General features: G+C 37.8%; 1 protein-coding gene across 1 annotated transcript in view; it reads left to right on the top strand.

The window, feature by feature from the left end:
• The window catches only part of STK39 (serine/threonine kinase 39), a 258475-nt gene extending 248260 nt beyond the window's left edge, over positions 1-10215 (top strand). The window contains exons 19-20 of the mRNA XM_077751175.1: positions 8673-8731; positions 9718-10215. Of these exons, the coding sequence (XP_077607301.1) occupies positions 8673-8731; positions 9718-9763 (105 nt within the window). The 3' untranslated portion in view covers positions 9764-10215. The remainder of the gene's footprint in view (positions 1-8672; positions 8732-9717) is intronic.
• The last annotated feature ends 3358 nt before the right edge of the window (positions 10216-13573 follow it).

Here is a 13573-nt window from a genome sequence, read left to right as displayed (position 1 = left end):
GCTTGACCCATGGACTACAGAATGGATGTTGTGTTAGCAGCCATGAAAACCACATTAATCTTATTGTCCATCGCTGTCAGATCTATTGGATAACCAAGTACATTGTCAATGAGCAGTAGTATTGTGAAAGGAATCCTTTCTAAGCAGTTCTTAACAGTGGGCTTCAAATATTCAGTAAACCATCTTGTAACCAAATGTGCTGTTGTTCCATTTATAGAGCACAGATTCTATAAATAGCTCTAGCATAATACTTAAGGGCCCTAGAATTTTTGGAATGGTAAATGAGCACTGACTTCAACTTAAAATTACCAGCTAACATTAGCCCCTAACAAGAGTCAGCTTGTCCCCTTTGAAGGTTTTAAGCCAGGCACTGATGTCTCCTCTCTAGCTATGAAGACCTAGATGGATATTCTACCAAAAGAAAGCTGTTTTTGTCTACATGGTAAATCTACTGGTTAGTATAGCCACCTTCTTCAATTCTCTCTCTTTTTTTAAATGTTTTATTTATTTCTAGGAGAGAGAGACAACGTGAGCAGGGGAGGGTCAGAGAGAGAGGGACTCACAGACTGAAACAGGCTCCAGGCTCTGAGCTGGCAGTCAGCACAGAGCCCAACGCGGGGCCCGAACCGACGAACCGCGAGATCATGACCTAAGCAAAAGTCGGACGCTTAACCGACTAAGCCACCCAGGTGCCCCCAATTCTCTTAGCTGTATCTTCTAGAAAACTTGCTGCAGCTTCTACATCGGCACTTGCTGCGTCACCTTGCACTTTTATGTCATGGAGATGGCTTCTTTCCTTAAACCTCATGAGCCAACCTCTGCTGGCTTCCAACTTCTGCAGCTTCCTCACTTCTCTCAGTCTTCAGAGAATTAAAGAAAGTTAGGGCCTTCCTCCAGATTAGGCTTTGGCTTAAGGAAACATGTGGCTGGTTTGATCTGTCCAGACCACCAAATTTTTCTTCATATCAGCAATACTAAGGCTGTTTTGTTTTCTTATCATTCATGTGTTCACAGGAGTAGCAAATGACTTTCAGTTTCCTTCAAGAACTTTTCTTGAACTTTTGCATTCACAGCTTGTGACAGCTTTTGGCCGGTCTCTGACTTCCTCACTAAGTTTAATCATTTCTAGGTTTTGATTTAAAGTGAGAGACATGTGATTCTTTCTTTCCCTGGAACACCTAGAGGCCATTGTAGAGTTATTAAGTGGCCTAATTTCAATACAGTTGGATCTCAAGGAATCAGGAGTTCAGAGAAGAGGGAGAGAGGTGAGGGAACAGCCAGTGAGTGGAACAGTCAGCACCCACACAACATTTATGGGTTAAGTTCACCATCTTACATGAGCATGGTTTGTGGGCCCCAAAACAATTGCAGAAGTAACCTCAGATTGCTGATGTCATATCAGCATAACAAATATAATGAAAAAGTTTAAAAAATTGTGAGAATTACCAAAATGTTACACAGACACAAAGCGAACCAATGCTTTTGGAAAAATTACACCAATAGACTTACTTGGTACTTACTTGGCCACAAACCTTCAATTTGTAAAACATGTGGTATCCGGGAAAGGCAACAAAGTGAAGTGCAGTAAAACAAGGTATGCTTACGTACTGAAGGATAGTGGTTGTCTCCAGGAAAAGCTCTTGTGAGATTGAGTTATGTAAGCTGAACAAGCCATTTTTGTCCCCGTGGGCCACCGATTCTACTTGGAAGAATAACTGACAAACTGTGATTATTCAGACTAAGGATTTGGCAGGCATTTTTTCAAAATGAACCAAGTAAGCCTGATGCTTTAAGGAAAACAACTGACAGCATTTGTCCTCAATAATAAATTTCAGCTTTAGAGCAGAAAAAGGACTTTGGAAAACTTGCATCTGCCCCTGTAACCTTGACAGCACCCCAGTACTTACTTTTTCTGATGAGATTAGTGATGTGTGATAGTAATGAATATGATTGGTTGGCACTGTGTATTGAAACATCGAGGTTATAGAGCAAACTGTGTCATCAGTGGAAGATCTGCATAATTCAGTGAGGCCACAGAATTATACCTGGGTAAAAGATCAATTCAAAATGCAAGGTAGACCAATGGTTTTAATCTAACAGATAATGAAATTTCAATACTAAGGTTTCAGATCCCATGTCTCACCTAACTTGATCCCATGTCTCACCTACCTTTTAAGAAACTCCACTTGAAAAGTCTTGAAATAGTAACAAACAGTATCCACAATTATCAGAAAGACTCTCAAAATTCTGTTTCCTTTTTTGACTACGTATTTATATGAGGCTGGATTTTCTTTATATGCTTCAAGGAAAACAACATAAAAGAATAGATTGAATGTAGAAGCAGATAGAAAAATCTCACCATCTTCTGTTAAGTAAGACATTAAAGAGATTTTCAAAATATAAAGCAGTGCCACTTAGTTTTGGTAAAGTGGTTATTTTTCATGATTTTATTTATGCTAGCGTGTAGTGGGTTTATTATTACATTTAATGAAGTACTAAATGAATAATTCAGAAATATCTCAGCTTTAATTTCTGATACCTTAAGTATAATATAACCTATATAACCATGTTTGTTTTTAATTATTTTAATAGTTAAGAATACTTTAAACATGACTTTAATAATGTTAAAGTTTTTTAGTCTTAATTTCTAAAATAGTCAATGTAATAAATATAACCTGCAAAAACAAGCTTTTTAAGTTTTGACTCCAGTATAGTTATCATACAGTGTTATATTAGTTTCAGGTGAACAATACTATGATTGAACGACACCCATTGCTCATCACAAGTGCACTCCTTAATCCCCATCACCTATGTCACCTATCCCCCCCCACTCACCCTCCTCTGGTAACCATCAGTTTGTTCTCTATGGTTATGAGTCTATTTCTTGATTTGTCTCTCTTTGTTTTCCCTTTGCTTATTTGTTTTGTTTCTTAACTTCCACATGAGTGAAGTCATATGGCATTTGTCTTTCTGTGACTCCTTTTGCTTAGCATTATATTGTCTAGCTGCATCCATGTTATTGCAAATAGCAAAATTTCTTTTTATGGTGGAATGATATTCCATTGTATTTATGTATGATATATGTCTGTATGTATACCTATATATGTACATACTACATCATCTTTATCCATCCATCTATTAAGGGACACTTGACTGCTTCCGAATCTTGGCTGTGGTGAATAATGCTGCTGTAAGCATACAGGTGCATGTATCCTTCTGAATTGGTGTTTTTGTATTCCTTGAGTAAATACTCAGTAGTGCAATTGCTGGATCATAGGGTAGTTCTGACTTTTTGAGAAACTCCCACATACTCTTTTCCATAGTGGCTACACAAGTTTGCATTCCCACCAGTAGTGCTTGAGTGTTCCTTTTCTCTACATCCTCTCCAACAGCTGTTGTGTCTTGTGCTGCTTTTAGCAATTCTGACAGTTAGGTTATATCTCATTTTAGTTTTGATTTGCATTCCCCTGATGGTAAGTAATGTGAATATCTTTTCATGTTTCTCTTGGCCATCTATATATCTTCTTTGAAAAATGTGTTCATGTCTTCTGTCCGTTTTATAATTTGATTAGTTCTTACATGTTGAGTTTTACAAGTTTTTAAATATATTTTGGATACTAACTCTTTATTGAATATCATTTGTAACTATCTTCTCNCCGTTTTATAATTTGATTAGTTCTTACATGTTGAGTTTTACAAGTTTTTAAATATATTTTGGATACTCTTTATTGAATATCATTTGTAACTATCTTCTGCCTTTCAGTAAGCTGCCTTTTAGTTTTGTTTCCTTTGCTGATATAGAAAATTTTTATTTTGATGAAGTCCCAATAGTTTATTTTTGCTTTTGTTTCTCTTGTCTCAGACTTACCTAATAAGAGGTTGCTATGGCCAGTGTCAGAGAGGTTACTGCTGTGTTCTCTACTAGGATTTTTACCATTTCAGATCTCACATTTAGGTCTTTAATCCATTTTGAATTTTTCTATATGGGGTTAGAGAATGGTCCAGTTTTCCCAACACCATTTGTTGAACAGACTGTCTTTAACCCATTGGATACTCTTTTATAATTGTGGGTTTAATTCTGGGTTTTCTATTCTGTTCCCTTGATCTGTCTGTTTATGTACCAGTACTGTACTGTTTTGATGACTACAGCTTTGCAAAGTAACTTGAAGTCCAGAATTGTGATGCCTCCAGCTTTGCTTTTTCAAGATTGCTTTGGCTACTCGGGGTCTTTTGTAGTTCTATACAAATTCTAGGATTTTTGTTCTAGTTTTGTAGAAAGTGCTGGTGTTTTGGTGTCAATTGCTCTGGGTAGAATAAACATTTTAACAATATTTGTACTTTCAGTCCATGAGCATGAAATGTCTTTCCATTTCTTTGTGTCTTCTTTGTTTCTTTCATCAGTATTTTATTCCTAGATATCTTAACCGTTTTTGGCACAGCTGTAAATGGGATTGTTTTCTTAATTTCTCTTTCTGCTGCTTCATTATTGGTATATAGAAAGACCACAGATTTCTGTACATTGATTATGCATCCTGTGACATTACTGAATTTGTGGATCAGTTCTAGCAGTTTTTTGGTGGAGTCTTGGGTTTTCTACATATCGCATCATGTCATCTGGAAATAGTGAATGTTTTACTTCTTCCTTACTGATTTGGATGCCTTCTATTTCTTTTTGCTGTCTGATTGCTGTGGCTAGGACTTGCCATATTATGTTGAATAAAAGTGGGAAGCATGGACAGCCTGGTATTCTTCCTAACCTTAGAGGAAAAGCTCTGTTTTTCCCCATTAAGGATGTTAGCTGTCAGTTTTTCATAGACGGCCTTTATTATATTGAGGTATGTTCCCTCTGAACCTACTCTTTTGAAGGTTTTTATCATGAATGAGGGTTGTATTTTGTCAAAAGTTTTTTGTGTCCATTGAAATGATCATGTGTTTTTTTTTTCTTTCTCTTAATGATGTAGCACATGGATTGATTTGTGAATATTGAACCAGCCTTGCATGAATAATTCCCATTTGATTGTGGTGAATGATTAAACACACACACACACACACACACACACACACACACAAGCTTTTGAAGTCCTTGATAATTTTTAAGAGTAAAAAGGGTACCTGAGACCAAGAAGTTTGAGAACTGCTGCTTTCAGGGTCTCCGTCCCTTTGCTGTAGATTCCAGAATCTTTTGTTTTTGCCCTCAGAGTTTCGCAGGCCACAGTGAGAGAGGAGTCAGCCTTGGGTAAAAGAGAGTCAGCAGGGTAGTGGGGGAAGAAGAGCCAAGTGCCTGACTTAAAGCCAGACAACCTGGCCTGTGCCTCTTTGCCAGGAAACTGAATGTTCCAGTGTTGCTGCAGGAGGGAGGCATTGGGACGGAGAGTGAAGGCTGGACTCCCTGTGTGATGTGCCCACAATAACCACTTATAACCACTTAGATTGTAAACTCTTACTTCCACTACTCTTCACCAGAGGAACTTCAGATTTTTCTTTTATGTCTAGTTGGCGTAACCACTGTTGGATATTTTGTTTTTATTTCAGGTCATTTCAACCTCCTGCTAGTCCCACTGCCAAATTTCTGATGTATCTTTGAGGTGCACGGATGCGTTTCACAGCTTCACCCCTGCCCCTTCCTTCTCCTCACTGCCAGCAGCCAGTGCTCCTGGGGTCTTTGTCATTTGCCTATTAATTACACATGTTGTGTCTGCCCCCATTCACTGCATTGAGTAAGTGACATTGTTAGCAGTAGCTACATAGCAGGAAGGTTTAGGGAGGTATACAAACAGTGCTTGTGGAACAAGAAACCAGGTGGCGGCTGGGGGGGGGGTGTGAGTGTCACAGTATTTGTATGACAAATACCCATGGGAAAATATCTTATCTGACAAGCCTCCTGTGCCTGTACTACTTTGTTAAAAGTGATAAGGAAAGGAACGTTTTTTGATCTTACTGCCCTTTACTGAATATCTTGTCAAAGTAAAACTAGAGAAATCATTGGACAGGCACAGAGTAAATTGTTTAAATGCCAACTAATATTTCTACCCTTTAGGCTGTTGATTTTCTTACATAAGCATAAGTGCAGATAACATTACTTTAAGATAGTTACTTAAAAATATTCAAGTTACGTGTTCTAATTAGCTTCTTATTGTAAGGGACCCGCTGGGGTTGACAAAGAGCTGAGTTTATGTACTGTTTTTTTTGGAGCAGCACAGAGCGGTTCATTGTGATGAGTGGAAAGGGCTTTTTTTTACATGGGAAACTAATTGTTTTGACAATAATTTAGCAGGAATTAGGCCAAGAAAAGGTTTGGATGGCCCTTTAGTGATTAATTGCCCATTCCCAGTCATTCATCAAACATTTTTCTCCCTGCTTGTGGTACTTACATAATGTCTGGTTCTGATTTATATACTCTAGAGAGGCAGCCTAGAATGGTGATCTGAGTATATTGTGTGTGTCTGTGTGTATGTGTAGGAAAGAGGGAAGTGAAAAAAAACTGCAGTAAGGACAAGTGAAAGGTTTGATGGACAGTGACTTGTTTTCACTTCCTTTTAATTTTGAAGAAAAATCAAAGTTTTTGACACACTATAATTTGGGCCAATTTTAGGCCATTAATGTCCTAAAATATTATAAACAGAATTCCATTATGGAAAAATAACAGTTATTTATCATGAACTGTTCTACTTCTTGGTAACTTTTTTTTTTTTTGGCCAGTTTTAGAAAGCATACCTTTTGGTAAAAACCAGGTTTACCCTAGTGACCTGTTTAATCGCTTGTGCTCCTTTTCATAATTTTTTTTAATACTGGAAGTTTGTACATTTTAATTCCCTTTACCTATTTTGCCCATCCACCCAGGCCCCTCGTTTCTGGCAACCACCAACTTTGTTTTCTGTATTTGTCTGTTTCATTGTTGTTCATTTGTGTTTTAGATTCCACATAGAAATGAAATACAATATTTGTCCTTCTCTGGCTGACTTATGTCACTTGGCATAATATCCTCTAGGTCCATCCTTGTTGTAAATGGCAAGATCTTCTTCCTCTTTGTGGATGAGTAATATTCCAGTATATACACATACTACATCTTTATCCATTTATCTGTGGATAGACATGTAGGTTGGTTTGATATCTTGGCTACTATAAATAATGCTACAGTAGACATTTGGGTGCATCTATCCTTTCAAATTAGTGTTTTCATTTTCTTTGGGTAAATAGCTAGTAGTGGAACTACTGGCATTTCTGTTTTAATTTTTTGGGGAACCTCCATACTCATTTCCACAATGGTTGTACCAACTTGCATTCCCACCCAACAGTGCACCAAGGTTACCTTCTCTCCACATCCTTGCCAACATTTGTTATTTCTTATCTTTTGATACTATTCATTCTGACAGGTGTAAGACGGTATCTCATTGGATTTTGATTTAGATTTCCCTGATGTTGAGTAATGAGCATCTTTTCATGTATATTTTGGCTATCTGTAGTTCTTCTTTGGAAAAATGTCTCTTCAGGTCCTCTGCCTTTTTCTTCTTTCTTCTTTTTTTTTTTTTTTTTTTTTTTTTTTTTTTTTTTTTTTACTGGGTTATGTATTTTTTGCTTGTTGTTGAATTGTAGGAGTTATATTTTGGATTATTGACCCCTTATCCAATATATAATTTGCAAATATCTTGTCCCACTCAACAGGTTGCCTTTGTGTTTTATTGATGGTTTCCTTTGCTGTGCAAAAGCTTTTTATTTTGGTATAGTTCCAATAGTTTATTTTTGCTTTTGTTTCCCTTGCCTAAGAAGACAGGTCTAGAAAAATGTTGCTAGGGTTGATGTCCAAGAGGTTATGCCTGTGGTTTTTTTCCTAAGATTTTTATGGTTTTAGGCCTTTATTTTATTTTTGCGTATGGTGTAAGAAAGTGGCCTAGTTTCATTCTTTCTTTGCATGTAGCTGTCCATTTTTCCCGGCACCATTTGTTGAAGGGACTGTCTTTTCTGCATTGTATACTCTTGCCTCCTTTGTTGTAGATTAATTGACCATATAAGTTTGGGATTGTTTCTGGGCTCTCTGTCCTGTTCCATTGATCTGTGTGTGTTTTTGCCCCATTACCATATTATTCTGATTACTATAGCTTTGTGGTACATCTTGAAATTTGGGATTTTGATATCTCCCTGCTTTGTTCTTCTTTCTCAAGCTTCCTTTGGCTGTTTGGAGTCTTTTGTGGTTCCATATAAATTATGATTAATTGTTCTAGTTCCATGAAAAATAATATTGATATTTTGATAGGGATTGCATTGGGTGATATGGATATTTTAACAATTGTGCCAATCCATGAGCATGCTATATCTTTCTATTTGTGTCTTTAATATCTTTCATTAGTGTCTTACTATTTTCAGAGTACAACATCTTTCACCTTTTTGGCTAAATTTATTCAAAGATATTTTATTGTAATATTCCTTTAAAATTATCAAGGAACTCCAATTTGAAAGTATATTTAAGATCACTTTCTTGGCAGTCTCAAAGCTTTAAGCCTAGACATTGTGGTGTTTTAACGGGGACAAATCCCTTCCTCACCCCCATTTTCTACACTTGATAGCAAACATGATGACCAGATTTGTTAACAGTAGTAATTCAGTGCTGGAAGACATGGGACACTGTGCCTTTCCTTGGATCAACTGGCACTGAAGGTGTCTTTTTCCTTTTTCAGGCTTCAGGCTGTGATGGGTCGGAGATTCCTGATGAAGTGAAGCTGATCGGGTTTGCCCAGTTGAGTGTCAGCTGATGTATGTCCCTTGACATCTCCCTGATCTGTCATGCCCCCACCTCATACCACTTCCCTCAATCTTCCTCCCCCACTTCTTCTCCCTCCCCCTCACTCCCAGTTCCCACAAAATCAGAAGATTGTGAAGAGTCTGGCTTCAGTGAAATGGGATAAAAAAGAATTTTTTTAAACTTACAACACTCCGAGTTCTGCTTTATTCTCTAGCAATCCACAGTATGAGAACAAGCAAATGCCACAGCTGCACGACTGTTGCTAATTCTTCCAAAAGCTATTTAATATTCTTAGCAATCAATTTGGATATCCCTTAAGTGAAAAGAATCTGAAATACACTCAGGTGGTCCTGTTTATTGGCAACAAAAGGAATTTTTCTATCAGAAGCCTATTTCTTCTTTCATTGTTGTTCTTTCTGTTCTACTTTAATTGTACATCTGACAATACTGCCTCTTTTATGTTGAATTTAGAAATTAATATACTTATAAAATTAAGATTTATTAGCCAAACTTGAATTCTAGTTTTAAAACTGACTGTGAATTTTATTTTTCATATATTTATGCATTACACACCTTAGCTATAAGAAGAAAAGTTTTTGATTATATGCTTCTTGCAGTTAATCTCTTGTTATTTAAAAACAAAAAAATATTCAGGTCTATCTTTGGAGTATTTATAACTTTTGATTTTTGAAATGACTGAATTAGGAACTTAGATGCTTATTCTTTTGGTTTGTTTGCCTAAAAATCAATCCACAATCTGATTGTCTCTTGGGAGAGGGAGGTGCCTTGCAAACTTTCATATTAAGAATGTGCCTGAGGCTGCTTTATTCTGGAATAGTCTCAGATCTAAAACTTCCTCTACATAAAGTGGCATATGTAAGTTTTGCTTCATTGGAACGTATAGAATGCTATATAAAATGTTGCCATTCTATTAGACTGCTAATTATGTACCCATCTCTGATTTGACTTCTCTGTGATAGGATTTGTTATTCCAAAGGTGATAAACTTGAAGATACCAGAATCTGAGTTTTACTTGAAATTCTGCAGAATACCCAGATGGAGTGAAAAGATAGAAAGGGTTTTTGTACAATGACTAAAAAGGTAAAATGCTGTTAAGTTTCGAGAATAAATACTTTCACCCAAGTAGCCCTCTGCTTGACTATATATTAAGGAATAGTAAACCTTAGGATTTTCAAAATTGGAGTCTAAACTTTCAGGGAGGTGGGCTCCCAGGATGGTACCATTGCTCTTTCCTAGCTAACCCTAGATATGGCAGCTCTTTAATGTACTTTAAAAAGCAAATATATATTACTAAGGAAAGAAAAGTTATTTATAATTGCCTTGTCATAATTGTTAAGGTGTTCTAGAGCCATTTGCATACAATTTAATGTAATTCCATTCCATTCTATTGTTTACACAACAATTACTCAAAGATGACTGCAAAGGTAAAAGGAAAATAAAAGTGTATTGCACAAAGAGATGGTGTCACATGGTTTCCTTCCTCCTTCAGGTATTACCTGCGTGGCCCGCAGTGAGATTTTAGCACTTTCATGCCTCCTAAGAACTAACTAGGGAAAAGTGCCCTAAAGGGAACAAGGCATTCAGCATCCATTCAGTCAGAGAATCAGGTATGACAAATATTCACACTCCATGTAGACAGACTGTTTTAATTCAAACCTTTGGGCCGCAGGGAACGAGAAAAGTAATTCCTTACAACCTTACAACCACTTCGTTTTAGCCCTGCGGCTTGGAGTGGTTACGTGACTTTTCCAGGGCCCTTCACAAACAGTCTCCTGGGGCCCTGGCTCTGATATCCAGAGCATGTTCTTAACACTCTGTACAACTTGTAGACACAAATAGTATAAGACCCTCATCTTGAGAGCGTGAAACATACCTGATTAACTGGAGAACCCTTGTTTTGCAACATAGGAATAAGTATCATATAATATCTATCTAATGTCTAGCCATAGTCCCATGTCTTTACTGCTAGTATTTGAGGGAGTTTATATACATCCAAATAGGACGAAGTTTTTTTAATGAAAAAGTTAGGATGAAGGGACCATCAGAACAGGTTACCAAAATGAAAACAAGGGTCAAGTCCATACACAGAAATTACACATGAGGGCCTGCAGAATTGCTGGAGGAATACAAAGCTTGGGATCAACCAACCCACCAGTCGCAAAGAGATGTCTGACCAGGTACAGCCCACTCATTTTTCGTTTGTTCTTTTTAAATGAAGGAGAAATACATTTTTTCCTAGCAGTAAAGCCTGCAATGAATAATCTTTAGGCAGTTACGTAAGTTTTGAGCACTTACCTTTTCTAGTAGCTTCAACAGATGCCCAGAGTTATGTGATAGGAAGTGCCAGTCAGCAAGGAGCTGAGAGTGTGGTCCAAGCAGTTACTGTCCCTTGTGCTCTAGAAAGACACAGTAATCAAAAAGTTTAAAGGAATGAGTGTTTCTCTTAACTTTAATCTTTAAGATGAAAGACAACACGCAGCATTCAGCAGCCAGGATCTAAGCTTCACTTGAGCATGTATGTGGTATCCTCTATGTGGACAGATTCATATGCCTTGACAAACAGGTGGATTCACAACCTCTTAGTAAAAATCAAGAGACCCACATCTTCTACCTGAATACACCCAAAAAATGTTTTACATCAGTGTACCTCTGGTGTAGTCAACTTGTAAAGCTGTAAAATAGAAGCAGATTCCCTTTTATCATCTCATTTTAACTCTCAATGCATTGTCCTTGTGTGAACCACATGGTTGTCTGCATTTAAAACAACTTTTAGAGACACTTACAAATCATTTGTGATGAAAATTTCTTCCTTTTCCAGAACAGAGTATCCTTGTAAAGTTCCCTCTGTTTCCATATCTTATGTGCTGGTAAACATGGTGGACGGCCCCCTCATCTTCACGTCTGAGTAGGGTGAGGTAGTAGTCTTTAGAGGAAGACCCAAGAATTCCCTCAAAAAAATATTCCTGCACATAATGACGTTGGCATGTAAAATTTTCATTCACTTGTTTCAATAATGCACCTATGGTCTATTTAGTTTTAAGCACTATACCTCCCAGGTGAACCCTCCAAGTTAAATTGCAGAGATGGTGAATACAAGCCCAATTCACACTGGAGGGCTTCTGCCAAAACTTGGGATTTGCATTTGACAGTAAACAATCTTTGGTCTTCTTTTTTCTTGGAAGTACATTTGATAACAGAAGCTGTTGCTTAGTGAGACCCACTTAGGGTGTGACAGGAAAGTCATATCAGTTTAAAATAAAATGTTAACCATTTCTTACAACTGAAAACATGCTTCTAATTCACCCAGAAGTGGCCTTCACACAATTATGATTCCATTTAAAGGGAACTCAGATACGCCTGTTTTTCTGCTGTACATATTTATATTGTCAAATCCTAGCTAAGAACTGTGATTCTCACCAGGATGTTTAGGGGCAGTTTGAGTCTAAGTGGGTGGCGTGCCGTGGTGGGTGGTTATAGAACATTCCCCCTCAGGGCTGGAACATCCCAGCCTAGAGGTACACACTGCTTTCCAGGGTTCTAAGTTTCAAGAGGTCTATTACAAGGCCTAACAGCCATAAACAAATGGCATTCAAGTGATAACTTCCATTGTGTATCTTCAGGAACTAAAAATTCCAGTGTAACGAGTTTGATTATAAGTGAGATCTTTAGGCTAATGCAGTACTACCTGGGGTTTGACTCTTGGAATGTGCACTCTCAGGAATAGAAATATTTAATGCATGTAACCAGTGCACATAGGTAAGAGCATGTGTTTAAAATGATCAAGTGACTGACTCCCTCGGTATATCAGTTAACACCCAAACCACCACAAAAAACGGGGGAGCTGGCACTCCACTGGAAAAGACCATTAAAAAATGGTCAAAAGTACCTGTTCCCAGGGGCACCTGGGTGGCTCCGGCAGTCAAGTGTCTGACTCTTGACTTCAGCTCAAGTCATGCATGATCTCATGGTTCGTGGGTTCGAGTGCCACATCCGGCTCTGCGCTGATAGCACAGAGCCTGCTTGGGATTCTCTCTCCCTGTCTTTCTGCCCCATCCCAGCACATGCTTGCTCATGCACATGATCTCTCAGTAAATAAACATTAAAAAAAAAAAAAAGTACCTGCTTGCAAAATGTCCAAGTGGTTGCCTAGGTGATACTTTGCCATGGAGAAAAATGCACGGTCAAATAACAGTGATGTCCTTTTATCTGCCTTCTTGTGCCTTGCTCACCAAACCTAGCCAGGTAGTTTGGGACTCTAAGAACAGTGACGAAAATCCACATTATTAGGTTAACAGCCATGGTGGATCTTGTGCCAAACCAAAGGATGCTGTTTTTTAATCAGGTGTCCCCAGGTGGAAACACTAATATACATAAAACTTCCCCCTACATGAGTTCCAGCATACAAAATCTCATTAGCTGAAGTTTGTTGAACCCTTATAATTTAGTTCCTAACTCATCAAAGGTCAAGAAATGTTATTAAAAGTTACAACCTTACTCTATTATTATTTAAATTTGCTACCGTATGATGAAAGGGCAGCAATGGAGTAATCATTCCTAGAGTGTACTTCTCCCTCATGTAGAAAACTGGCTTGAGAAACCAAGACTTGTAATTCATCACAGAGGAAACTGGCTTACTTTCTGGATAATTCAGTAAATTAGCAGGCCCATAATCTGGGAGAAGGAGGATGACAGTGTGCTGCTTTACAAAATGGTGTAGACAATACTCCGGTCCAGCCTTCACCCAGAGAAACGGTTTGGTATTGAACAATTCTGGCAGCACTTAGATGTGTTTGTTAAGTAACAAAGTTCAAAAGG

Source organism: Crocuta crocuta, unplaced genomic scaffold (genome assembly GCF_008692635.1).
Source record: "Crocuta crocuta isolate KB4526 unplaced genomic scaffold, BGI_CrCroc_1.0 scaffold219, whole genome shotgun sequence".
Lineage (NCBI taxonomy): Eukaryota > Metazoa > Chordata > Mammalia > Carnivora > Hyaenidae > Crocuta > Crocuta crocuta.
This window is presented reverse-complemented; position numbering and strand designations above follow the sequence as displayed.